At 46.8% G+C, this 26,020-nt stretch overlaps 1 protein-coding gene across 1 annotated transcript in view; it reads left to right on the top strand.

The window, feature by feature from the left end:
- Positions 1-26,020, top strand: part of ARHGEF17 (Rho guanine nucleotide exchange factor 17) — a 192,430-nt gene that overhangs the window by 130,377 nt on the left and 36,033 nt on the right. Inside the window, exons 3-7 of the mRNA XM_081001718.1 lie at positions 4,397-4,579; positions 7,271-7,387; positions 8,134-8,226; positions 20,259-20,435; positions 23,537-23,587. Coding sequence (XP_080857844.1) covers positions 4,397-4,579; positions 7,271-7,387; positions 8,134-8,226; positions 20,259-20,435; positions 23,537-23,587 — 621 coding nt within the window. The remainder of the gene's footprint in view (positions 1-4,396; positions 4,580-7,270; positions 7,388-8,133; positions 8,227-20,258; positions 20,436-23,536; positions 23,588-26,020) is intronic.

Genomic DNA, 26,020 nt, shown 5'->3' with positions numbered 1-26,020 from the left:
ACTGGCCCCCTCCTGAAAAAGTATGCTGACCCCTGGTCAAGCCAGTGGCTCATCTGGTCCAGCAAGCCCCACATCCCTCCAGCGTGCTCAATCTGGAGGGACATTGGGCTTGTTGAAACAGAGGAAAGAACAAGCTGTATCGGCACCTCGGCAAAACAGCTTGTTTCTCCCTCTGAGGGCGGACCGCAATGGCGGTTCCACTCAGCGGTATATCGCCGGCGAAACGGCCACTTCTCTGGAGTCCCTCTGTCTCCAGCTTTTTCCCCCCTCACCGTGCTGGGCGCTGGGAGCAGAGGGACTCAGGAAATGGCAGTCTCGCCAGCGATACACCGCTAAGCGAAGCCTTCATCGTGGTCTGCCCCTTGCACCAGTCCTGGGCGACGCAGTGGACGCTCGGGTTGCGAACGTGATCCGTGCGGGATGCACGTTCACAACCTGCAGTGTCCACAACCTGCAGTGGCGCGTCTGCGCACACGCAGGTCATGATTCGGTGCTTCTGCGCATGCGCAAAAAGCGATTTAGCGCTTATGTGCATGTGCGACCGCCGAAACCCGGAAGTAACCCATTCTGGTGCTTCCGGGTTTTGGTGGTGGCACTGTGGGTTAAACCACAGAGCCTAGGACTTGCCGATCAGAAGGTCAGCGGTTCGAATCCCCGCAAAGGGGTGAGCTCCTGTTGCTCGGTCCCAGCTCCTGCCCACCTAGCAGTTCAAAAGCACGTCAAAGTGCAAGTAGATAAATAGGCACCGCTCTGGCAGGGAAGGTAAATGGCGTTTCCGTGCGCTGCTCTGGTTCGCCAGAAGCGGCTTAGTCATGCTGGCCACATGACCCGGAAGCCGTACGCCGGCTCCCTTGGCCAGTAAAGCGAGATGAGTGCCGCACCCCCAGAGTTGGCCACGACTGGACCTAATGGTCAGGGGTCCCTTTACCTTTACCTTTAACCCAAAAAAACGCAACCTGAAGCGTCTGTAACCCGAGGTAGGACTGTATATGGATATATCTAGCCCAGGCCTAGCAGGGACAGAGAATAAGGTCCTGGTTTTCACTCTTTGGATGTCTGGTTCCCACTGTCAATAGCCTGGATCGGCGGCATTTGCTCAAAGTTGCGCTTATGCAGAATTCTGCGTTGTCGTCATTGGAAAGCCTCGGGACGGGGCGTGCCAACCTTTGTGGTGCCAGGCTTTTTTCAAGCAGGGGACAAGGGGGCTTTAATTGGATGGCACAAAGGCAAACCCATCGACTCGCCAAAGAGGAGAGCTAGAGAGAGCAGCTGCATTGTGAGCTTGAAGGACAGGGGAAGATAATTACAGCTCGGGAGCCTTTAATACGGCACAGTGGAATTCCTGGAAATGCTTCTGACTCATTCAGAGATGACATCTTTGAAGAGGGGAGACAAGGGCAGCAAAAGGAGCAATCCAGTTTTGATTAGCTTTTTAAATACCTACGAGATGCGGAACGTTTCCTCCACCTTTGGAAAGTTATATAGCTGCAGTGGAAGCAGCCAAAATTTTGGTCTCTTTCGAATGTAACACTAAACTGTGGGTTAGCTTGACTTGCACCCAGTGTCCCTCTCCGCTTTCATTTCTGTTTTTGATTACCTATTATTATGATTTGTTAATTGTCTATACCGTGTTTCATCAGTGTGTCATTACGTGCTAACCTTAAAATGTGGTTTAGGCTTAACTACAGTTTAGGGAAACAAGCCAAGTGGTACCTCGGGTTACATACACTTCAGGTTACATACGCTTCAGGTTACAGACTCCGCTAACCCAGAAATAGTGCTTCAGGTTAAGAACTTTGCTTCATGATAAGAACAGAAATCAGGCTCCGGTGGCACAGCAGCAGCAGGAGGCCCCATTAGCTAAAGTGGTGCTTCAGGTTAATAACAGTTTCAGGTTAAGAACGGACCTCCGGAATGAATTAAGTACTTAACCTGAGGTACCACTGTAACATAAACCATGGTTTGAAGCTGGCCTAACTTTAGTTGTAAGTTGTAACTTCAGCTTTTAGCCTGCTCTGTGCTTCGATGGTCTATAATTCAAAGATTTGGGCTTTAATCATAATTGTCTTACTTGATTACTTGTTCTAGTTACAGGTAGGTAGCCGTGTTGGTCTGCCGTAGTCCAAACAAACAAACAAACAAACAATTCCTTCCAGTAGCACCTTAGAGACTAACTACCGTATTTTTCGCCCTATAGGACGCACTTTTTCCCCTCCAAAAATGAAGGGGAAATCTGTGTGCATCCTATGGGGCGAATCCAGGCTTTCGCTGAAGCTTGGAGAGCGAGAGGGGTCGGTGCGCACCGACCCCTCTCGCTCTCCAGGCTTCAGGAAGACATCGGCAAGCCTGGGGAGCCCGCGGGAGTTCCCACAGGGCTCCCTAGGCTGCGGATAGCAGCCTGCTGCCTGGAGCGCGGGGCACGCTGAAGCCGCGGCGAGGGGGGGAATAATTTTTTTTCTTTATTTCCCCCCCCCCCAAAAAAAACTAGGTGCATCCTATGGGCCGGTGTGTCCTATAGGGTGAAAAATACGGTAAGTTTGTTATTGGTATGAGCTTTCATGTGCATGCACGAAGAAGTATCTGAAGAAGTGTGCATGCACATGAAAGCTCATACCAATAACAAACTTAGTTGGTCTCTAAGGTGCTACTGGAAGGAATTTTTTGTTTGCATTCTGGATTAGTTATAGCTTCCGGGTCACCTTCAAAGGTAGCCCCACATAGAACGCATTGCAGTAGTCCAAGCAAGAGATAACTAGAGCATGCACCACTCTGGCGAGACAGTCTGTGGGCAGGGAGGGTCTCAGCCTGCGCACCAGATGGAGCTGGTAGACAGCTGCCCTGGACACAGAATTGACTCCCAGGCTGCGCACCTGGTCCTTCAGGGGCACAGTTACCCCATTCAGGACCAAGGAGTCCTCCACACCCACCCACTTCCTGTCCCCGAAAAACACTACTTCTGTCTTGTCAGGATTCAACCTCAATCTGTATTAGGCTCCCCTCCACCCTTGTAGCGAAGGACTCAGAAAGCTTTGCATCTGGCAGAACAAAGAGTGTGAATTCCTCCTTGGGCAACTTCTGGCTGAGAGAGAATAGGGATGCAAGGACTGTCAGTCCCGGCAACTGTGTTATAGGGGCCGGTCCTGTCCTGAGAACTCTCTGCTTGTAGCCTGTATTTTTGAATAAAAAGTTAACTCGACTGCTTGCCTCTTCAGTGCTGACACCAGCTCAATGGCAGAGGATCTCCTTTGCTTGCAAGAGGTCCTAGGCAAAATAGAGCATCTCTATGGAAAAGTAGCAGGTGATGGAAAGGAGACTTTTCTGCCTTGGACTCTGGAGAGCTGCTTCCCCAACCTGGTGCCCTCCATACGTTTTGGGGAGCAGCTCCCACCAGCCACGCTAGGCTGGGGCAGATGGGTGTTGTAGTCCAAAAAATCTGGATGTCACCCACTTAAAGAAGAGGTGTGTGTGTGTGTGTGTGCGCGCGCGTATATACCAGCATATTCTACGTCACAAATCCGCATCTGGCTGAGTTGGATTGTTGTTGTTGTTGTTGTTGTTTAGTCGTTTAGTCGTGTCCGACTCTTCGTGACCCCCTGGACCAGAGCACACCAGGCACTCCTGTCTTCCACTGCCTCCCGCAGTTTGGTCAAACTCATGCTGGTAGCTTCAAGAACACTGTCCAACCATCTCGTCCTCTGTCGTCCCCTTCTCCTTGTGCCCTCCATCTTTCCCAACATCAGGGTCTTTTCCAGGGAGTCTTCTCTTCTCATGAGGGGGCCAAAGTCTTGGAGCCTCAGCTTCAGGATCTGTCCTTCCAGTGAGCACTCAGGGCTGGTTTCCTTCAGAATGGAGAGGTTTGATCTTCTTGCAGTCCGTGGGACTCTCACATATGTGCATTTATGTGTATTTTAATGAACTGAACAGAGTGAAAGGTTATGAGTCATGAGGGGTGCACAGATTGTGTGAATGAACTCAGCGCTCAGCTTATATTTTTAGTTGCAGTTTTGATAATGTTTTTAATATTGTTTTAGAGATTCTAAACGCTGCGTTGATTTGTTAATCGCACGACTTGCCAATAATTGTGAGGTTTAGCTTATTTTTTAGTTGCTGTTTCGTTAAGTTTTCTTTTATAGATTGCAACTGTTTCATTGAAAATCTGTTAATTTTTTCATACGACATATGCTGTATTCGCGATGTGCTATTATGTTTTATTACGTTATGGTTGTTTATCCGTTGTAAGCCGCTTTGAGATTCGTTTGAATGAAAAGCAGCGTAAAAATACAATCAATCAATCAATCAATCAATCAGTCGGTATTGAATTGGATGGGTCTTGGTATCGGCCATCTTCCTGTCTCCTAAATGTCTGCTCTTCCGTGTCTCCTTCTTCCCTTTCCAGGGTTACATGAAGCCCTTGAAGCTGCCGGAAAACGCCATCCTCTGCGATCCCGCCCTGGTAGACGAGATCTTTGATCAGATCCCCGAGCTGCTGGATCACCACGAGGAGTTCCTGGAGCAGATCAGCGAGTGCGTGCAGAGCTGGAGCGAGAAGCAGAAAGTGGGAGACATCCTGGTGAAGTCTGTGAGTTCAGCTTTTCCGACAACACGCACACACACAACCTCTGGCACACACAACCTCTGATCAAGGAGCTGGTACTCGAGATGGAAATCTGGCTTTCCTGGGTTACTTAGCCCAAAGGATGCAGGGTTTTCTGGCATATTTTATTTTATTAATTAATAATAATCTTATTTTTTTATTTTAACTTCCGGTTCTTCTCTTTTTTTATATAATAATTTTTATTAATTTTAACATATGAATTATAATGCATACCACAAACCACTTATACAATCTTTTTTTTTTACTCCCATCACCTCTGATGATCCCCCGTTTTAACCACTTCTTATGCATTTCTTAAATTCATATTGCCTTTAATTATCTTAACTAATCATCCTCCCCTTTATCCATTTTTGCAATAGTTCCAATAATTCACCTCACAAAACGTCTTGCAAACCTACAAACGTAGTTTGAACATCACTATTACTTTTCAAATAATCTGTAAATTTACACCAGTCTTCTGTGAATTTCTGGTCCCTCAGATTTTGAATCCTTCCTGTTAGTTTGTCTAATTCTGCATAGTCCATTAATTTCATCCTCCATTCTTCTTTCGTCAGTAATTCTTCTTGCTTCCATTTTTGTGCCAATAATATAGAATCATAGAATCATAGAGCTGGAAGAGACCACAAGGGCCATCGAGTCCAACCCCCTGCCAAGCAGGAAACACCATCAGAGCACTCCTGACATATGGTTGTCAAGCCTCTGCTTAAAGACCTCCAAAGAAGGAGACTCCACCACACTCCTTGGCAGCAAATTCCACTGTCGAACAGCTCTTACTGTCAGGAAGTTCTTCCTAATGTTTAGGTGGAATCTTCTTTCTTGTAGTTTGGATCCATTGCTCCGTGTCCGCTTCTCTGGAGCAGCAGAAAACAACCTTTCTCCCTCCTCTGTGTGACATCCTTTTATATATTTGAACATGGCTATCATATAACCCCTTAACCTCCTCTTCTCCAGGCTAAACATGCCCAGCTCTTGCTGCTGTCATTGCATATGAAAACAGCTTACATTCTTTTCTATTTATATCACTTCCTACCATGCCCAGTAAAAATGCTTCTGGTTTCTTTATGAATGTATATTTCAACATTTTTTTCATCTCATTATATATCATTTCCCAGAAGCTTTTCACTTTTTTACATTCCAACTTCCGGTTCTTCTCATTGTACTATTTTACATTTTGTTCATCTGTCCACAGTTCATTATTACTTTTTAACTTTCCCGTTTCTTATCCAGAATACTCTTTCATATACTGTCTCTGTCTTTCAAGATTCATTCTAAGTCTGCCAGGAGTTTACCGTTATCACAGTAGTTTTTAAGATAATCTTTAAACATTATCCAATCTTTCATTAACTTTCTGTCCTGAATTTCTTCTTAAATCTCCCTGTCATCCTTGCGAGTTGTAAATATTCTATCGTCTTTGCTTGCCAGTCAGTTTCTGCGGGGATGTTGTCACTTTTCCAGTTCTTTGCTATCAAAATCCTAGCCGCTGTGGTCGCATACATAAAAAGTGGTCTAAGATTTTTCTTAATTTCCACGGACGTAATTCCTAATAGGAAGGCCTCAGCGTTTTTTTGTGAATGAGAGTTTGAATACCTTTTTAAGTTCATTGTATATGGTGTCCCAAAATTCTCCTATCTTACAATCTCACCACATGTGCATAAAAGTACCTACCCCATTTTTACACCTCCAGCTGACCTCTGAACTATTCTTATACATCTTGGCCAATCAGCAATGCTAATTCGCGTTTGCTTGTTTGAAAAGTGATAATCCCCAGGGGCTGAAATTCCCCACTTCTTGCAAAAATCTATCATTTGCCCGATAATAAATGTTGGAAGTGTAAAGAAACTGAAGGCACATTCTTTCACCTTTGGTGGACGTGCCCAAGGATTAAGGCTTTCTGGGAGATGATCTATAATGAAATGAAAAAGGTATTTAAATATACCTTTCTGAAGAAACCAGAGGCCATTCTCCTGGGCATAGTTGGCCAATTGGTGCCAAAGAAGGATAGAACTTTTTTTATGTATGCTACAACAGCAGCAAGAATACTTATTGCAAAGTATTGGAAGACACAAGATTTACCCACCCTGGAAGAATGGCAGATGAAGGTGATGGACTACATGGAACTGGCGGAAATGACTGGCAGAATCCGAGACCAGGGAGAAGAGTTGGTGGAAGAAGATTGGAAGAAATTTAAAGACTATTTACAGAAATATTGTAAAATTAATGAATGTTAGAATGATGTCAGAATGAAGTTAAGTGGTTTTAGCAGCAATGTTATAAAGGAGTATGTAAAAATGGATTGTTAACAGGTGAGAATTTAAAGTTACAATATATTAAGTTAAAGGATTAGGGTAAAAACAAAGAGGGAAAGGATTTGCTGAATTAGCTAACTGAACTGGAATACAAAAAAGGGAGGTGTGAGGAGGTCAGGGAAACAAGTAAACGAAAGAAGTGTTTTTACTTTTCTGTATTTTGTATTTTTTCTTTTCTTTTTTTTTCTTTTCTCTATTTTTGTAACCTTTTTTGAAACCTTAATAAATATCATTAAAAAAAAAAAAAAGAAATTCCCACTTCTGTGTTTTCCCACCTCCCCACTTTCTACGACTTCTGAGGGAAATGTCTGCTTGTCTCATGAAGCCTTTGTCTCGCTCCTCCCCCCAGTTTTCCAAAGACATCCTGGTGAACATTTATTCTGCCTACATCGATAACTTCCTCAACGCCAAAGATGCTGTGAGGATCGCCAAAGAAGCCAGGCCAGCGTTTATGAAGTTCCTGGAGGTAGGACAGAAATCTTTTTTATATATATAACATTTTATGGGGTTTCCAAAAAATAACAAAATGGAAAAAAACAAGGGGGGGGGTCACATCCAAATTAAACCATAATTTTTTGTCAACTTCCCTCTACTCCCCCTCTTGGTTCCATTATAATATACTTGTTCATGCACGTCCATAAAATCTTACATAGTCATACCTCGTGTTGTGTTTGCTTCATGATACGTTTTTTCAAGTTGCATCCCGCGGCGACCCGGAAGTACCGGAAAGGGTTACTTCTGGGTTTTGCCGCTCGCGCATGCGCAGACACGCAAAATGACGTCACACGCATGCGCAGATGCGGCGAATCACGACCCACGGGTTGTGTTCTGCTCAAGTTGCGAACGGGACTCCGGAACGGATCCCGTTCGCAACCAGAGGTACCACTATATACTTAATCCAATTTTAAAACCTTCTTCATCCTATTACAAGTGACTTTTAAAAGTTATACTAATGTAAAAATCTATACACAAAGCTTTCAAAAATATGCCTTAAACAGTTGCCCTAAAGTTGATGAATAAATGAGCTAATTAAGTTAATTTGTATATGCAGAAAATATTTAAAAATAAATTCAAGGAACCGCAGAAAGATAGAGGGGGAAGGAAGTCAAGTTTTGAAATGTTAAAATGAATGTAAAATTATTGAAATGTATAAACCTGAAAAGTATTTTTTTTTAAAAAAAAAACAAACACCTGATCTTCATGTTCTTTCAGCAAAGCATGAGGGAAAACAAAGAAAAGCAGGCACTTTCAGACCTCATGATTAAGCCGGTTCAGCGGATTCCACGCTATGAACTTCTGGTCAAGGTGAGTCCAAGAGGCCTGGTTATTAATTGCTGTTCATAAATAGTTGTTACTAATTGTTGAACTGCTCCGAGACCTGAGGGCATAGGGTGGCGTATAAATTCAAATAAACGCTATCTCCAACTTCTTGAAAGATTCCATCAACTGTGTCTCCGAAAATTTGACACATCACTTGGGAAGACAGGTGAACTAATGCCAGTGTACTGGAAGAAGCAAAGAACACCAGTGCTGAAGCAATGATTCTTCAACATCAGTTTCATTGGACTGGTCATGTTGTTCCGATGCAACTACTCTATTCCGAACTTAAAAATGGGAAGCATAATGCTGGTGGTTAACCAAAGAGGTTTAAAGACTCTTTCAAGGCAAATCTAAAAAAATGTAGTATAAACACCGACAACTGGGAAACACTGGCCTGCGAGCGCTCCAATTGGAGAACAGCCTTTACCAAAGGTGTCATGGGCTTTGAAGACATTCAAACTCAGGACGCAAGGGAGAAATGTGCAAAGAGGAAGGCACGCTTGGCAAATCCACACCGTGATCAACTCCCGCCTGGAAACCTATGTCCCCACTATGGAAGGACGTGTGGATCCAGAATTGGCCTCCACAGCCACTTACGGACTCATTGCTAAAACCGTGTTCATGGAAGACAATCTTACTCACTACGAGTGATTGCCAAAGAAGAAAGAAGAAATTCAAATTATTATTATTATTACTATTATTATTAGTTGTTGTTGTTTAGTCATTTAGTCGTGTCCGACTCTACGTGAACCCATGGACCAGAGCACACCAGGCACTCCTGTCTCCCACTGCCTCCCACAGTTTGGTCAAACTCCTGCTGGTAGCTTCGAGAACACTGTCCCACCATCTCGTCCTCTGTCGTCCCCTTCTCCTTGTGCCCTCCATCTTTCCCAACATCAGGGTCTTTTCCAGGGAGTCTTCTCTTCTCATGAGGTGGCCAAAGTCTTGGAGCCTCAGCTTCAGGATCTGTCCTTCCAGTGAGCACTCAGGGCTGATTTCCTTCAGAATGGAGAGGTTAGATCTTCTTGCAGTCCATGGGACTCTCAAGAGTCTCCTCCAGCACCAGAATTCAAAAGCATCCATTCTTCAGCGATCAGCCTTCTTTATGGTCCAGCTCTCACTTCCATACATCACTACTGGGAAAACCATAGCTTTAACTATACAGACCTTTGTTGGCAAGGTGATGTCTCTGCCATATTATTATTATTATTATTATTATTATTATTATTATTATTATTAACTGATGGCAGTATTCAGCTTCTGATATAGAGGAACAGAGAACAGTGCAATAGATATTTAGCAACCCGAAGAGCTAAAAACTTGACATTTGTTTTGTTTTCTTGCTGGAAGCTGTGCTTCTCAGGGTGCAAAACGTTTCCGCCCAGTCAAGAGATTTGCGGAACAATCTGTGTTGCAGCTACACTGAGTCACCGTCCTTGTTATTTTATAATTCTGCTTCTCGACTCTCCTTGAATGGAGTCGCTTCAGCGAATGCCCAGCAAATATTTACTGCAAAGAGGAAATAGGATGCTTGCATCTTTCCAGTTTCGTTTTGTTTTATTTAAAAAAACGGGATAATTCTCAAGGACCTTTTCGGCAAAACCAGTTGGGGTGAATGGAAGAGCTCTGATGTGTTCTTGCAGGGACACCAGATTTCAGTGGAACTTGGCACCTAGCTGCGAACTTCTATTTGCCCTGAGAAGTTGTCCAATTTAGCCCAGCTGTTCTGCTGCCTGGATCCCGGATGGTGGGCTGAGATGACAGCTTGCTTTTCCGCAAGCTGCATTCCTTGAATACTTCGCATGCCTATGAGTCAGAGCCGCAGGCTTGGAACTGATTCCAGGAAAAGAGACAGTTACTCATTCAGGAGATCTGAGCCCACCAGAGAGAAGAGAAACGAGATCCTTCGTGGTCTGTGTCCTCACAAACCAAAGTACTGCAGCAAACCATTTTATTTGTTTGTTCGCGGTGTTTATCACCCTATTTGGAGGTCAAGGTGGCACACACAGGTCACTTCCTTCCCATTTTATCTGCACAACAATATTGTGCAGATAAATATTGTGACTGGTCCATGGTCACCCAAGTGAGTCCCTTACCTGAAGTGAGAATTTGATATTTTTTTTAAAAAAAATATTTTTAAATTTTTGCTTTTACAACAAACAATTTTTTAAAAAACAAACAAACAAACCCATCCAAAATACATACATAGTTTGAATTCCCTTCCCTGCTCCCTTCATGGTTTCGTCAGAAATCACTTTCACTACTGAATCTCCCCTTGTCGTTCCTTATAATTATTTTTCTCTACATTCCCAATAGCTTAATAGTCATAACTGCTTGGGTTAAATTAGTCCTGCTAATGCAGTTAATTGTTTACCAAAAAATAATAATAATAATTCAAATACTCCCCATATTTTCCCCATTCTTCTTTTAAGAATTCTTTCCTCTTGCTTCCTTATTCTTTCAGTAAGTTTCGCCATTTTTGCATGGTCCATTAATATCGCCTGCCATTCCTCCTCGGTAGGGACTGCATCTTCTCCCCATCTCTGCGCTTACGTCGTTCCAGCAGCGCAAAGTCAGGATTCGAACCCTGGTCTCCCGGGGCCTAGTCTGACACTCTGACAACTAACTCCACACTGGGTTTCTCTCTAGTCATGCCTGATCAGCAGCCTGGCTTTCTAAAGCCCGGCCGTAAGATTTCTGAAGCCCATTGGGAAAGGAAGAGCAACACGGGAAGTGGCCTCGCACTGTGTCAGACCCTTGGTCCAGCTAGTATTGTCTGCACTGAGTGGCAGCAGCTGTCTGAGATCTGAGGCACGTGAGTCTCTTCCCAGCCCTATGTGGCAATGCCATTAGGCATCGAAGCTGGGGTCTTCCATGTGCAAAGCAGACGCTCTAACCACTGAGCTTCAGCCCCTTCCCTACCGTTCCGATATTGTTATTCTGCTGCTCAGCCAACTTTCTTGACCAAGGAAGACTTGCAGAAATCCTGAAGGGCTTACAGTGTAGATTTCACCCTGCGAGTCCCTGCAAAGTCCGTGGAACTTGTTGCTCCTAGCATGGCATGCTTAGAACTGCAACCTTAAGGACTATAAACTTGCTAGGTTATTTTTAACAAAAACCCAAATGACAAAGTGACGGTCTCGGCCGCCGAGACCATGGAACACCGGTCCTGAAAGAGCTACGTTGGCTCCCAGTAAGTTTCCGAGCACAATTCAAAGTGTTGGTGCTGACCTTGAAAGCCCTAAACGGTCTCGGCCCAGTAGACCTGAAGGAGCGTCTCCACCCCCATCATTCAGTCCGGACACTGAGGTCCAGCTCCGAGGGCCTTCTGGCGGTTCCCTCCCTGCGAGGAACCAGGTTATAGGGAACCAGGCAGAGGGCCTTCTTGGTGGTGGTGCCCGCCCTGTGGAAACACGCCCCCCCCCCCAAATCAGATGTCAAGGAAATAAACAACTATCTGACGCTTAGAAGACATCTGAAGGCAGCCCTGCTTAGGGAAGTTTTTAATGTCTGGTGTTTTAATGTATTTTTAATCTTTTGTTGGAAGCTGCCCAGAGTGGCTGGGGAAACCCAGCCAGATGGGGTAGAAATAATAAATTGTTGTTGTTGTTGTTGTTGTTAACAAACCAGGATTCATCCTTGATATGTAGAAGGACATGTGGATCCAGAATTGGCCTCCACAGTCACTTACGGACTCATTGTTAAAACCGTGTTTATGGAAGACAATCTTACTCGGCTACGAATGATCGCCAAAGAATAAGAAGTAGACAGCCAGGCCAAGACAGATGAGAGCCTTTTCCGCAACGCCAGTGGGTTTTATTTATTTCTTTGTTTTGAAAGAAAGCAACCTGTTCTTCTGTGCCATTTGGAGAGAGCGTGTGGGAGATCGCTTTGGTAGGATTGACGTCTTTTCGGAAAACGCCAAGCCTTTAAGCCGGCAGGAAGCTTCTCTGCGTCTGGATAGAATGAGGAAACTGCCAGTTCTTTTCACACACACACACGCACACACACACAAACACACACAACTTTTAGGCGTTTATGAAACTGTCTCCATTAGGGTTGCCATCTCCCCCCCCCCCTTTCTGGCTCTGCTCCTGTGCAATTAACCAGCATCTGTTGTTGTTGTTGTTGTTGTTGTTGTTGTTGTTTAGTCGTTTAGTCGTGTCCGACTCTTCGTGACCCCCTGGACCAAAGCACGCCAGGCACTCCTGTCTTCCACTGCCTCCCGCAGTTTGCTCAAACTCATGCTGGTAGCTTCGAGAACACTGTCCAACCATCTCGTCCTCTGTCGTCCCCTTCTCCTTGTGCCCTCCATCTTTCCCAACATCAGGGTCTTTTCCAGGGAGTCTTCTCTTCTCAGGAGGTGGCCAAACTCTTGGAGCCTCAGCTTCAGGATCTGTCCTTCCAGTGAGCACTCAGGGCTGATTTCCTTAAGAATGGAGCGGTTTGATCCTCATGCAGTCCATGGGACTCTCAAGAGTCTCCTCCAGCACCAGAATTCAGAAGCATCCATTCTTCAACCAACATCTAGACAAGTGTAAAAATACAGAAGGTGTGAACCAGCCTTTGCCAGGAGCCTTTTGCCAGCAGCTCGTCCTCTTGGCGCAACATACCTCGCAGGGTTGTTGGGGGGGGGTTATTAAATGAGATGGAGGGGAGAGCTACATACACCACCTTGAGCTCCTTTGGAGGAAAAAGGTGGGGCATAAATAAATTAAATAAAAGACATTTCCAGCCCCTGCCATTGGAGATTGAACCCAGAACAATTTAGGCCCAAATTTGACACACTACAACTGAAGCTGCTGCCATTTTGCTCCTTTTTCCTGGCGTGGTGGCAAGTGATGGGAGGAGCTTCACTTGCAAAAGACGTTAGAACAGGACCAGTGAAAAAGAGCAGCTCGGTAATAATAAATAATAATAATATTTTTTTATTTATACCCCGCCCTTCCCGGTTCAAAAGACGGGTTCAGGGCGGCTAACAACAAATTTAAGACACTTTAAAACACTTAATTATAAAAGCAGCACAAGACACAGTACAAAAACATGAATAACAATAAAAATCAATTGGATAATTAGATAGCTTGATGGGTTTCCGAGCCCAGCTTTCTGATTTTGGAAGGCTGATCAACCTCTGCCTCCCTCCCCCCCCCCCCCCCCGCCTGGATAATCTCAGGTTTTGAATCTGGACCAGGTTAGTGCTTCCCTGAGTTATAGATCATTTTTGCAGGGTATACTCATCCTAAATATATGGCTCGTCCCAGACATAACACTGTCCAGGGCTTTGGTGGGGCTGCTTGAAATGTGGGTCTTAGGAAACAGTAGGCGGATTCCTACTCTATAAACATATGTGTACATGCTATATATTTATATCAGTGTATAAAAAGATAATTAGGAACGTGGGTGGCGCTGTGGGTTAAACCACAGAGCCTAGGACTTGCTGATCAGAAGGTCGGTGGTTCAAATCCCCGCGACGGGTTGAGCTCCCGTTGCTCAGTCCCTGCTCCTGCCCACCTAGCAGTTTGAAAGCACGTCAAAGTGCAAGTAGATAAATAGGTACCACTCCAGCGGGAAGGTAAATGGCGTTTCCGTGCGCTGCTCTGGTTCGCCAGAAGCGGCTTAGTCATGCTGGCCACATGACCCGGAAGCTGTACGCCGGCTCCCTCGGCCAACAAAGCGAGATGAGCGCCGCAACCCCAGAGTCAGCCACGACTGGACCTAACGGTCAGGGCTCCCTTTACCTTTACCTTACTATAAAAACAAACATTTGCCTGCACTTTTTAAGAGGCTTGGTGGGAAACATGTGGAGTTCTCGGCTGGCGAAGTTTCCCTTTTGACACCTGCCCCCTACGCTTTTATCGGAAAAAACTGCAATTGTGACATATAGGGGGGAATTCTGTATGCAACGCTCCATTCGCTTGTGACGTTTGTTGTGATGGTAGCCAGTGGCTCAGGTGGCTTTAAAAATGGACACCCCCCCCCCCGGAAAATCTCTTCTGTTAGTTACGATAGCAAAATAGAGCATCCATATTCAGGAGCAGTATAGCCAGGAATATGTGACCCTGGGAACTAGCAGCAAGGGAGTGACGTGTTTTTTGTGCCCTGCTTGTGGGTTTCCCAGAAGCCAGCTGGCTTGCCCAAGTTGGAAACTGGGTGCAGGGCTCGGTCTGACCTGGCGTAGCTTCCGTGCCCCCTGTTCTTACTTAGCAAAAGCGCTCAGTTGGCTGGCAGCAAGAATGAGCAACCTCTGGCCAGAACTCAAGGATGATGATGATGAGCCTCACCTGGAACCTTCGTTACATCGCTCTAGGAGCCAGGCAAAAACATCCCTCTTCTCCCAGGCCTGGGGACCACAATTTGAGAAAGGCATTGACAAGCTGGAAGGTGAGCAGAGGAGGGCGATCAAGATGATCCAGGGTCTGGAAACCAAGCCTGATGAGGAACGGTCGAAGGAGCTGGGGATGTTTAGCCTGGAGAAGAGGAGACTGAGAGGAGATAGGGTAAAGGTAAAGGGACCCCTGACCATTAGGTCCAGTCGTGGCCGACTCTGGGGTTGCTGCGCTCATCTCGCTTTACTGGCCGAGGGAGCCGGCGTACAGCTTCCGGGTCATGTGGCCAGCATGACTAAGCCGCTTCTGGCGAACCAGAGCAGCGCACGGAAACGCCGTTTACCTTCCCGCCGGAGCGGTACCTATTGATCTACTTGCACATGACGTGCTTTCAAACTGCTAGGTTGGCAGGAGCAGGGACCGAGCAACAGGAGCTCACCCCGTCGCTGGGATTCGAACTGCCAACCTTCTGATCGACAAGTCCTAGGCTCTGTGGTTTAACCCACAGCGCCACCCGCGTCCCCGGAGATAGGATAGCTGTCGTCAAATATCTCAAGGGCTGTCGCATGGAAGAGGGAGCGTGCTTGTTTTCTCCCGCTCTGGAAGGTAGGACTTGAACCCACGGCTTCAAGTTACAAGAAAGGAGATTCAGACCAAACATCAGGAACAACTTTCTGACAGTAAGAGCTGTTTGGCAGTGGAACGGTCTCATAGAATCATAGAATCCTAGAGTTGGAAGAGACCACAAGGGCCATCGAGTCCAACCCCCTGCCAAGCAGGAAACACCATCAGAGCACTCCTGACATATGGTTGTCAAGCCTCTGCTTAAAGACCTCCAAAGAAGGAGACTCCACCACACTCCTTGGCAGCAAATTCCACTGTCGAACAGCTCTTACTGTCAGGAAGTTCTTCCTAATGTTTAGGTGGAATCTTCTTTCTCCCTCCTCTATGTGACATCCTTTTATATATTTGAACATGGCTATCATATCACCCCTTAACCTCCTCCTCTCCAGGCTAAACATGCCCAGCTCCCTTAGCCGTTCCTCATAAGGCATCCTTTCCAGGCCTTTGACCATTTTGGTTGCCCTCCTCTGGACACGTTCCAGTTTGTCAGTGTCCTTCTTGAACTGTACACAGTACTCCAGGTGAGGTCTGACCAGAGCAGAATACAGTGGCACTATTACTTCCCTTGATCTAGATGCTATACTCCTATTGATGCAGCCCAGAATTGCATTGGCTTTTTTAGCTGCTGCGTCACACTGTTGGCTCATGTCAAGTTTGTGGTCAACCAAGACTCCTAGATCCTTTTCACATGTACTGCTCTCAAGCCAGGTGTCACCCATCTTGTATTTGTGCCTCTCATTTTTTTTGCCCAAGTGCAATACTTTACATTTCTCCCTGTTAAAATTCATCTTGTTTGTTTTGGCCCAGTTCTCTAATCTGTCTCCCTCGGGAGGTGGTGAATTCTCCTTCCTTGGAGGTTGTTAAGCAGAGGTTGGATGGTCATCTGTCCTGGATGCTTTAGCTGAGATTCCTGCATTGCAGGGGGTTGGACTGGATGACTCTAGAAGTCCCTTCCAGCTCTAGGATTCTAGAATTTGGGTAAGCAGTCTAGGGCCTTCTAAACTGTGGGTGGGCTATTGTTTTCGTTTGTTATTACGGTACGTATTAAGGCTGGGATAGCTCCATTGGTAGAGCACAAGGCTCTCGAATCTCAGGGCTGTGGGTTTGAATCCCATGTTGGGCAAAGGCTTCCTGCCTTGCGTGGGGTCAGACTAGATGGACCGCAGGTTTCCCACCCGTGACTTGCCAGCAAATGCCACACTGTCCTGACATTTCCCTCCGAGCCTCCTCCGATTTTACAAATTGCCAGCAAATGTCAGAACCCGTGGAATTCCTGGCATTTGAAGCAGCGAGAGAGACCAATTCCCCAAACAGGTTTCTAGGAAGCCGCGTTCCCTTGGGGGGGGGGGGAGTTCAGTTGGGAAGGAGGATGGGATGAATCACATTTCCGGCCGGGAATGTTTGTTTAGCAAGAGACGGATCGGCGTATAGTCAGGCTGCATCAGAGAGAGAACTGAGGAAAGGCAGAGATATTTTTGGCGGGTTCTCATGAACCATACGTCAGGGGACTTCCTAATATGCCGGCGAGGGGAGGGTGTATCTGGAGAGGCTGGGGCATGCTTGGAATAATAATAATAAATTTTATTTATATCCCGCCATCCCCAGCCGAAGCCGGGCTCAGAGCGGCTAACAACAGTAAAATGATAAAACATTCTAAAATCATTTCATTATGAAATTAATTCCAGTCAGATTAATGGCAACCATTAGGCTAGAGTTCTGTGAGGATTGCCAAAGGAGGGAGTCAGGCTGTGCCCTGAACAAAGTCCTGGTGGAACAGCTCTGTCTTGCAGGCCCTGCGGAAAGATGTCAAGTCCCGCAGGGCCCTGGTCTCTTGTGGCAGAGTGTTCCACCAGAATAGAGCCACAGCCAAAAAAGCCCTGGCTCTGGTTGAGGCCAGCCTAACCTCTCTGTGGCCTGGGACCTTCAAGATGTTTTTATTTGAAGACCGTAAGTTCCTCTGTGGGACATACCAGGAGAGGCAGTCCCGTAGCTACGAGGGTCCTAGGCCGTATAGGGCCTTAAAGGTTAAAACCAGCACTTTAAACCTGATCCTGTACCCCACCAGGAGCCAGTGCAGCTTGAAAAGCACTGGGTGAATATGCTCCCATGGCAGGGACCCCGTAAGGAGCCTCGCCACGGCATTCTGCACTCGCTGGAGTTTCTGGGTCAGTCTCAAGGGCAGCCCCACGTAGAGTGAGTTACAATAATCCAGTCTGGAGGTGACCGTTGCGTGGATCACAGTGGCTAGGTCAGGGTGAGAGAGGAAGGTGCCCCCAGAAGTCTGCCTGTTGGGCCATGTTGCCAACATCAAAAATAACATTCTGCCTGCCCAGGTTCTGTCCGATGGGCCTTCGGCCCTCCCTGATTGATATCCCCATCTACCCCATTGGCACTGAAAAACCACCAATTATTCTTGAGCTCCACTGCTCTGCACTTACCTATGGACTATTAACCACCCAGTTTTATTTACTCTTCCCGTGATGGATAGCCCCAGAGGAGAGAGGCAGGCAGCGTCTTTTCCTGGCCTTGCCTTCGTTCTTTGCTTCCAGGGAGCAGATCGGACGCCATTTCCCCCCAGCCGGCACCGTTGCACTCCAGGAATGGCATGTGGGTTTTTTGGAATCGGTTGGAAGTAAAACAGCTAAGGTTTCAGAGATTGATGTGCCCACAGAAATGCTAAAGACCTCAAGCATGGCTCGGTGATGGAGAATACGCCTAGGGAACGGGGGAACGGATTTGGGATTCAATATACTTTCTTGGGCTCCATGATCACTGCAGATGGTGACAGCAGTCACGAAATTTAAAGACACCTGCTTCTTGGGAGAAAAGCAATGACAAACCTAGACAGCATCTTAAAAAGCAGAGACATCACCTTGCTAACAAAGGTCTGTATAGTTAAAGCCATGGTTTTCCCGGTAGTGATGTATGGAAGTGAGAGCTGGACCATAAAGAAGGCTGATCGCCGAAGAATGCTTTTGAATTGTGGTGCTGGAGGAGACTCCTGAGAGTCCCATGGACTGCAAGAAGATCAAACCTCTCCATTCTGAAGGAAATAAGCCCTGAGTGCTCACTGGAAGGACAGATCCTGAAGCTGAGGCTCCAAGACTTTGGCTACCTCATGAGAAGAGAAGACTCCCGAGAAAAGACCCTGATGTTGGGAAAGATGGAGGGCACAAGGAGAAGGGGACGACAGAGGACGAGATGATTGGACAGTGTTCTCGAAGCTACCAACATGAGTTTGACGAAGCTGCGGGAGGCAGTGGAAGACAGGAGTGCCTGGTGTGCTCTGGTCCATGGGGTCACGAAGAGGCGGACATGACTAAACGATTAAACAACAACAACATGCATTTGCAGATCTACCTGCGTCACACTTTCCAGCTCCGATGGGCAAATCGAAACCTGGGATCCTTTCGCAAGTTGCGCTCCTTTCAATTCTGCAATGCGGTTTTCTGGCCAAAAAGCGTGTGCCTAAAAGGCGTTTAATCCAGGTTCAAATGAGCTTGTAAATGCATGTATATCTGTGAAACTAGCCTGCCGAAATTCGTTGCATTTGGGAAAATCTGCAAAAACGTGTGAGGCTAAACTGCATAGAAAAATGTGAGTAAGTTTGAAGAAACTGGCGGCAAAACGCTGATGAGTTCATTAGGACCTATTTCGTTTAATTGATTTATTACCAGGAGGAAAATGCAAACCTAACAATGAAGAAGTCAGAGATATAAAACAAAACATGTCCGTCCCCCCCAGATGAGAAGGACAAAAGTACAAAGTAACAGCGCAGCTCCAAAGAGACTCATTCAAAGATTTCCACTGCAAATAATAAAGTTTTATATATATATATATATATATATATATATATATATATTCTCCATGGGAATTCCATGGTTAAAGGTTTTATATACAGTGGTACCTTGGTTCTCAAACTTAATCCATTCTGAAACTCTGTTCCAAAACCAAAGCGTTCCGAAACCAAGGCACACTTTCCCATAGAAAGTAATGCAAAGTGGATCAATCCGTTCAAGACTTTTAAAAACTACCCCTAAAACAGCAATTTAACATGGATTTTACTATCTAATGAGACCATTGATCCATAAAATGAAAGCAATAAACAGTGTACTGCAGTCACGCAGTCAACTAATAAGTAGCTGGACTGGGTTCCACACAGTCACAAAAACAAAACGAAAAGAGCTGCGAAAACAAAAATGCAAAACAAATAGCAAAAACAGACAGACCTCAGCGTAACACTCAAAATGGAAGTGTGGCACTCAAATCGGAAGCGTAACACTCAAAACGGAGCCCATTTGGCTTCTGAAAAAAGTTCACAAACCAGAACACTTACTTCCTGGTTTGCATTGTTTGGGTTCCAAGTTGTTTGAGTACCAAGGCGTTCGAGAACCAAGGTACCACTGTAGTCTTAAATGACCCAAACATTTGCATCTACGGAAGTTGTAAGGACTTGGGGGAGGGAAAGAATCGGAAACTAATGAGACAATGTGGAGCAAATTTGACATTTTGGCCCAGACAGGTTCTGCAATATATAAATATATATATGTGTGTGTGTGTGTGTGTGTGTGTATATATATAAAATTTCCTGCTCTAAAGACCTACACTGGCTCTCAGTACGTTGTTTCCGGGCACAACTCAAAGCGTTGGTGCTGACCTTTAAAGCCCTAAACGTCCTCAGCCCTGTACACCTGAAGGAGCGTCTCCACCCCCATCATTCTGCCCAGACACTGAGGTCCAGCTCTGAAGGCCTTCTGGCGGTTCCCTCACTGCGAGAAGCAAAGCTACAGGGAACCAGGCAGAGGGCCTTCTCGGTAGTGGCACCCGCCCTGTGGAATGCCCTCCCATCAGATGTCAAAGAGAAAAACAACTACCAGACTTTTAGAAGACATCTGAAGGCAGCCCTGTTTAGGAAAGCTTTTAATGTTTAATAGGTTACTGTATTTTAGTGTTTTGTTGGAAGCCGCCCAGAGTGGCTGGGGAAACCCAGCCAGATGGGCAGGGTATAAATAATAAATTATTATTATATTGTTATTATGTAATTCTCGCTCCGCTTTCTCCCACCAGGACCTTCTCAAGCACACGCCCGAAGCCCACCCCGACCACCCGTTCCTGATGGAAGCTCAAAGGAGCATCAAGCAGGTGGCTGAGAGGATCAACAAAGGGATGAGGAGCGCCGAAGAGGTGGAACGGAACGCCCGAATTGTGCAAGAGATTGAGTCGCATATAGAAGGAATGGAGGATGTAAGATTTGCCAAGATGCTTTCTTGAATGTGTGCTGCTTTGGGGGGGGGGGGTAGGGATACGTCTATGAACACATAGGGCAGGGGGGCTTCTCTGCTGAGGACCACATCACCCAGACGTCATAGGTCGGGTTCCAGTAGTGGGCCAGTCTTATTGCACAAAATCAAACACGCATGTGGAAACAGAGGTCTGTGTGTTTAATTCTAAGTAACTCCACTCAGATTTCACCTTTTTTCTCCCTTTTTTATCGTTGAGGTTTGTAAGCAAGGCTTTCCCAACACTCTTCACCTATCCTAATCGCGCCCCCTGCAAATGTCCGGGGGAAAAGGGGACACTCGCGAGAGAACAGGGAGGTTGTTTTGGGTGCTGTGATCTTGCATGATTTCGTGCCAAGATCTTGCCTTGAAAAAGCGTTTTCCCTACCCAAAAAAGGGTGCCGAGGGGGCTGCAATATTGCGCAGTACCCCAAAACACGCATGCAAGCGTGTCCCTGGAAAATGCGCGTCATTTGGGTACTGTGATCTCGCACGGATCCATAGCTGTCAACTTTTCCTGTTTCTTGCGAGGAATCCTATTCGGAATAAGGGAATTTCACTTTAAAAAGGGGAAGCGTTGACAGCTATGCACGGATCGCATGACTCATGCAGGAGCTCGGGCAGGAAAATGCACACCCTGTTTGGGGGACTCGAGGCGTTGGAGGGCTTGCAGTTGTACGGAAAGCACTGGGCAACCCCAGCCTAAGAATGCCAGTAAGGCTGAACAGAAAGCCTTTGTGCTGGTCTCGAGGGCTAACCGTGCGGCAAGGTCCGAGTCCAGTCCGAGGTCGAGGGTGCAGTATGGAGGCTGTCCATCTAAGCTGAAGCTGGGTCCAAGGCAGGGAGTCGGATGAGGTCAGGAACTCTGGCAGAAGAGCAGGAGAGAGCTCAGGCAGGAACAGGCTACCAACAACGTTGCTCCCGCAACCTGGGACTGGGCGGACTAGCTTTTATCTGCCCCGAGGCATAGGGTGGCCCCGGTCCACAGGTGACTTGCCTCTCCTGGCCTGGAGGCGAGCACTCCTCCTGCGAGAACTTAGTTCCCTCTGCCTCTCTGCGCTGAGCCTCTGCAGCTCAGGAGAGGCTGGAGGGTGACCGGACCCAGAGGCAACCTCCTTCTCCCCTGATGGGGCTGAGAGTGGAGCACCTGCAGGCAATGGGTCCTCCATCGCCTCAGGAGCCAGAGCAGACTCACCTGGTGCCTGCACCTGAGGATCCAGCACAGGTGAGGACCCTTCAGGCTCATTCCCTCAGCTGGTTCTGGAGGCGGGGACTCCTGTGCAGGCTGGGATTCCTCAGGTTCAGCCTTTTGAGTCCAAATCCCAGGCCATCACAGCCTTACTTTAAAGGCTTTAAAAGCTATAAAAAGCCTCAAACTTCAAAATGCAATTGCTCCCCCCCCCCAAAAAAAATCCACATATGCAGTTGCAAAGTTCATTGCATATTTGCAAGGAGCACGAGTCTGCTGCCAAATTTCCCCCTTGGCCTTCCTTCTTGCGGAGGAAGGAGCAGAAATTGTACACTTGGTGCCAGAGCCCTTTTCCCACCCACCTGGTCACAGGGAAGGGACCCTGAGGGCTGGATGAAATTCAGCCACATCTGGCTTACCTATCCCTGGTGTAAATGAATCTGGAAATGTACATGTTCTCTGTCCTTTCAGATGCTTATTTTTGACTACCCTAGGTTTCCATCATTGTGTCAAGACATTTGGGCTCCTTTCAGCCAGAGTCAGAGCCACGTGCAAAGAGAGATGGAGAGTGGAAATTTAATTTTGGTTTCCCGGTCCTCACCACCTTGCCCCCTCCCTCTCTCGGTGTTCCCCCTCTAGAGGACAAAAGTCTGTGTCACGCTGGAAAGTGACCAAGAGATGGAAGGAGATGCTAAATTGTTTGTTTGTTTCCTAGCTTTATTTCCTGCCTTTCTAACCAAAGCACAAGAGGTGGTTTACGTTTTGACCTGCAATCTACAGGACGTAATATGAAATGGAAAGGGGATAAAAAAATAAGAGCTTTTATACATTCCCATAATGGCCAGTTGGAATTATCACTGGAGGTGGGGCGGTTTGGGGAGGGGTGGCATCTAGAAGGGGCACGGCTGTCCCACCTTTCCCCGTGCTAAAGTCAGGTCGCCATAATCCCTAAGCCTGATGGAAAAACTGATGTTGGTTAATGCCATTCATAATCTCCCTCAGGAATAATTTTATGGGGACATTTGGCTGGAATAACCACTGTCGACTGCTCTGACTACATGCATGCCGGGGACCAGCAAGTCACAGGGGTGGGGCTTGTTCGGGGGGCTATCTATTTTGTGTCCAGGGCAGCTGTCTACCAGCTCTATCTGGTACGCAGGATGAGACCCTACCTGTCCGTGGACTGTCTGGCCAGAGTGGTGCATACTCTGGTTATCTCCCGCTTGGACTACTGCAATGCGCTCTACGTGGGGCTACCTTTGAAGGTGACCCGGAAACTACAACTAATCCAGAATGCGGCAGCTAGACTGGTGACTGGGAGCGGCCGCCAAGACCACATAACACCAGTCTTGAAAGACCTGCATTGGCTCCCAGTACTTTTCCGAGCACAAGTCAAAGTGTTGGTGCTGACCTTGAAAGCCCTAAACGGCCTCGGCCCAGTATATCTGAAGGAGCGTCTCCACCCCCATCGTTCAGCCTGGACACTGAGGTCCAGCTCCAAGGGCCTTCTGGCGGTTCCCTCACTGCGAGAAGAGAAATTACAGGGAATTAGGCAGAGGGCCTTCTCGGTGGTGGCACCCGCCCTGTGGCACGCCCTCCCATCAGATGTCAAGGAAATAAGCAACTATCTGACTTTTAGAAGACATCTGAAGGTAGTCCTGTTTAGGGAAGTTTTTAACGTTTGATGTTTTATCGTGTTTTTAATATTCTGTTGGGAGCCGCCCAGAGTGGCTGGGGAAACCCAGCCAGATGGGTGGGGCATAATTATTATATTATCTTGCTTCGCCACACTGTCACAACTGATAAGTCAGTGATAAGATCCCCCTTGGGCCTTTGGCGACATCCCTAAATCGCTCTGATTCCTTGTGTCTCCCCAGCTTCAGGCCCCACTGCGGAGATTCTTGCGCCAGGAAATGTTAGTGGAAGTGGTAAGAGAACCCTCCATGATCTGTCTTAATTTGCAAGTCGTAGTCAGCTTTTTAAATGAATGTTGCATATTTTTCCTCGTTTTGTTTGGGAGGGTCTACGCAAACGGTTTCCGTGAGCTGAACAGCCCCGGGTGCAACGCAGGATCAGAACCCCAGCTTGCTCATTCCCTCACCAAAAGCAATTTTTAAAAAAATAAAAAACCCATCCTAATGACTACTGGAAGTGTAAACAACTTTGGTCGGCCCTCACGCATGTTCACTTTATCAAATCTGGCCCTCTTTGAAAAAAGTTTGGACACTCCTGATAGATGGTTCTTTCATATGTGGTGGACTTGCAAGAAAGCAAGGGAATTTTGGGAAATGATATATGACGAGATAAAAAAGATGTTTAAAATGATTTTCCGAAAAAGAAAAACTGAAACTTTTCTTCTAGGGATTATAGGTACAGAAGTTCCAAAAAGATGGTTAAGTTGTTCATGTATGTAAGTACAGCAGCAAGGATCTGTTATGCACAAAAATGCTGAATGAGTTAAATCAGTTAAAATAAGAGAACTTGATGATGATTGCTTTATGGAAGAACGGAAGCCTTTTTTCGAACTATTTAAAGAAATACTAGGGTAGGATAAATTCGTGATCAGGATTTGAACTAGGAGCAGCAGAAGGAATTAGAGATTATTGTATTAATATTATGATATAATAGAGGGAAGATAGGGTGCAGCAAGGGGGAGGAATAACAAAAATGGAAAATGGGATGGGAAGTCGACGAGACAGAAGAAAAATCTATTATGTATTGGAAGGCTTATGTGAAATTTCTGGAAATTTAATAAGATATATCTAAATATAAAAAGGTGAAAGTACCCCTGACTGTTAGGTCTAGTCGCGGACGACTCTGGGGTTGCGGCGCTCATCTTGCTTTACTGGCCGAGGGAGCCGGCGTTTGTCCGCAGACAGCTTCCGGGTCACGCAGCCAGCATGACTTAGGTTGTGGCGAACCAGAGCAGTGCACGGAAATGCCATTTACTTTCCCGCCAGAGTGATACCTATTTATCTACTTGCACATGACGTGCTTTCGAACTGCTAGGTTGGCAGGAGCAGGGACAGGGCAACAGGAGCTCACCCCGTCGCTGGGATTCCCAAGAGGCTCAGTGGTTTAGACCAGTGTTCCCCAACCTTGGGCCTCCAGCTGTTTTTGGATTACAATTCCCATCATCCTTGACCACTGGTCTTGCTAGCGAGGGATGATGGGAGTTGTAGTCCAAAAACAGCTGGAGGCCCAAGGTTGGGGAACACTGGTTTAGACCACAGCACCACCTGCGTCCCTGTATCTAAATATAAAGGTAAAGGGACCCCTGACCATTAGGTCCAGTCATGGCCGACTCTGGGGTTGTGGTGCTCATCTCGCTTTATTGGCCGAGGGAGCCGGTGTACAGCTTCCGGGTCATGTGGCCAGCATGACTAAGCCGCTTCTGGCGAACCAGAGCAGAGCACGGAAACGCCGTTTACCTTCCTGCCGGAGTGGTACCTATTTATCTACTTGCACTTTGACGTGCTTTCGAACTGCTAGGTTGGCAGGAGCAGGGACTGAGCAACGGGAGCTCACCCCATCGCAGGGATTCGAACCGCCGACCTTCTTATCGGCAAGCCCTAGGCTCTGTGGTTTAGACTGCAGCGCCACCTGCGTGCCTATATCTAAATATAAAAACAGAGGTTATCAGGAAACCGAATTTGTTATCTCGTATCTCAAGTCTCTGGCTTGTTCCCCCCACCCTTGTGCTTTTGCAGAATTTAGGCTGTAAACGCAGCACCTATATTTCAGCTGCCTTGGGACTCCCCAAGACTTTTGGGGTTTGCTTTTTAGACAGAAGCAACCTCCCTCCTTTCTTTCCCCCCCAACACACCGCAGAACATTTTCCCCGGCTCCCGGTGCTGTGAGGGGGAGATAACAATCAAAATTCCCCCAGCCAAGCGTGTGGCACCCTGTGTTGCCATGTCAACCCCGGGAGCTGGGAATCCAAATAAACAGGCCCCCTTCTGCAGAAAAGGCCTTGCAGATCATGTTGGATGGCAGCGTGGACACGAACAGCCAGTCGTGTCTGCCGCCGCCCCAGCCTCGCGACTCACCCAGCCTCCTGTCACCTTATAACTAAATTTCAGGGGGTTATTCAGCCATTGTCGGCAGAGCGAAGGCAGCGTACGGAACACATCCAATCAAAAAAAATGCAAAAAGGAAGGATTGCGTTCCCTCGGCAAGCCTTTTTATTTCGCGAAGCTGCAGTTTGGGGAGAGGGTAGTGAAATCTCTATTAATTAGGGATGAATTAAATTGAAAACGATGGGGAGAGCTGCGGTGTTTTAATGCGCGATACGTTAGCGATGCCCACGCAGATTTTGGGTGGAATTAAAAGTGCGCGTAGTTTTATTTCTCTGTTCCCTG

This window comes from Podarcis pityusensis, assembly GCF_964106645.2.
Source record: "Podarcis pityusensis genome assembly, chromosome: 4".
NCBI lineage: Eukaryota > Metazoa > Chordata > Lepidosauria > Squamata > Lacertidae > Podarcis > Podarcis pityusensis.
The sequence above is the reverse complement of the archived record's forward strand: the minus strand, read 5'-3'. Positions and strand labels throughout refer to the sequence as shown.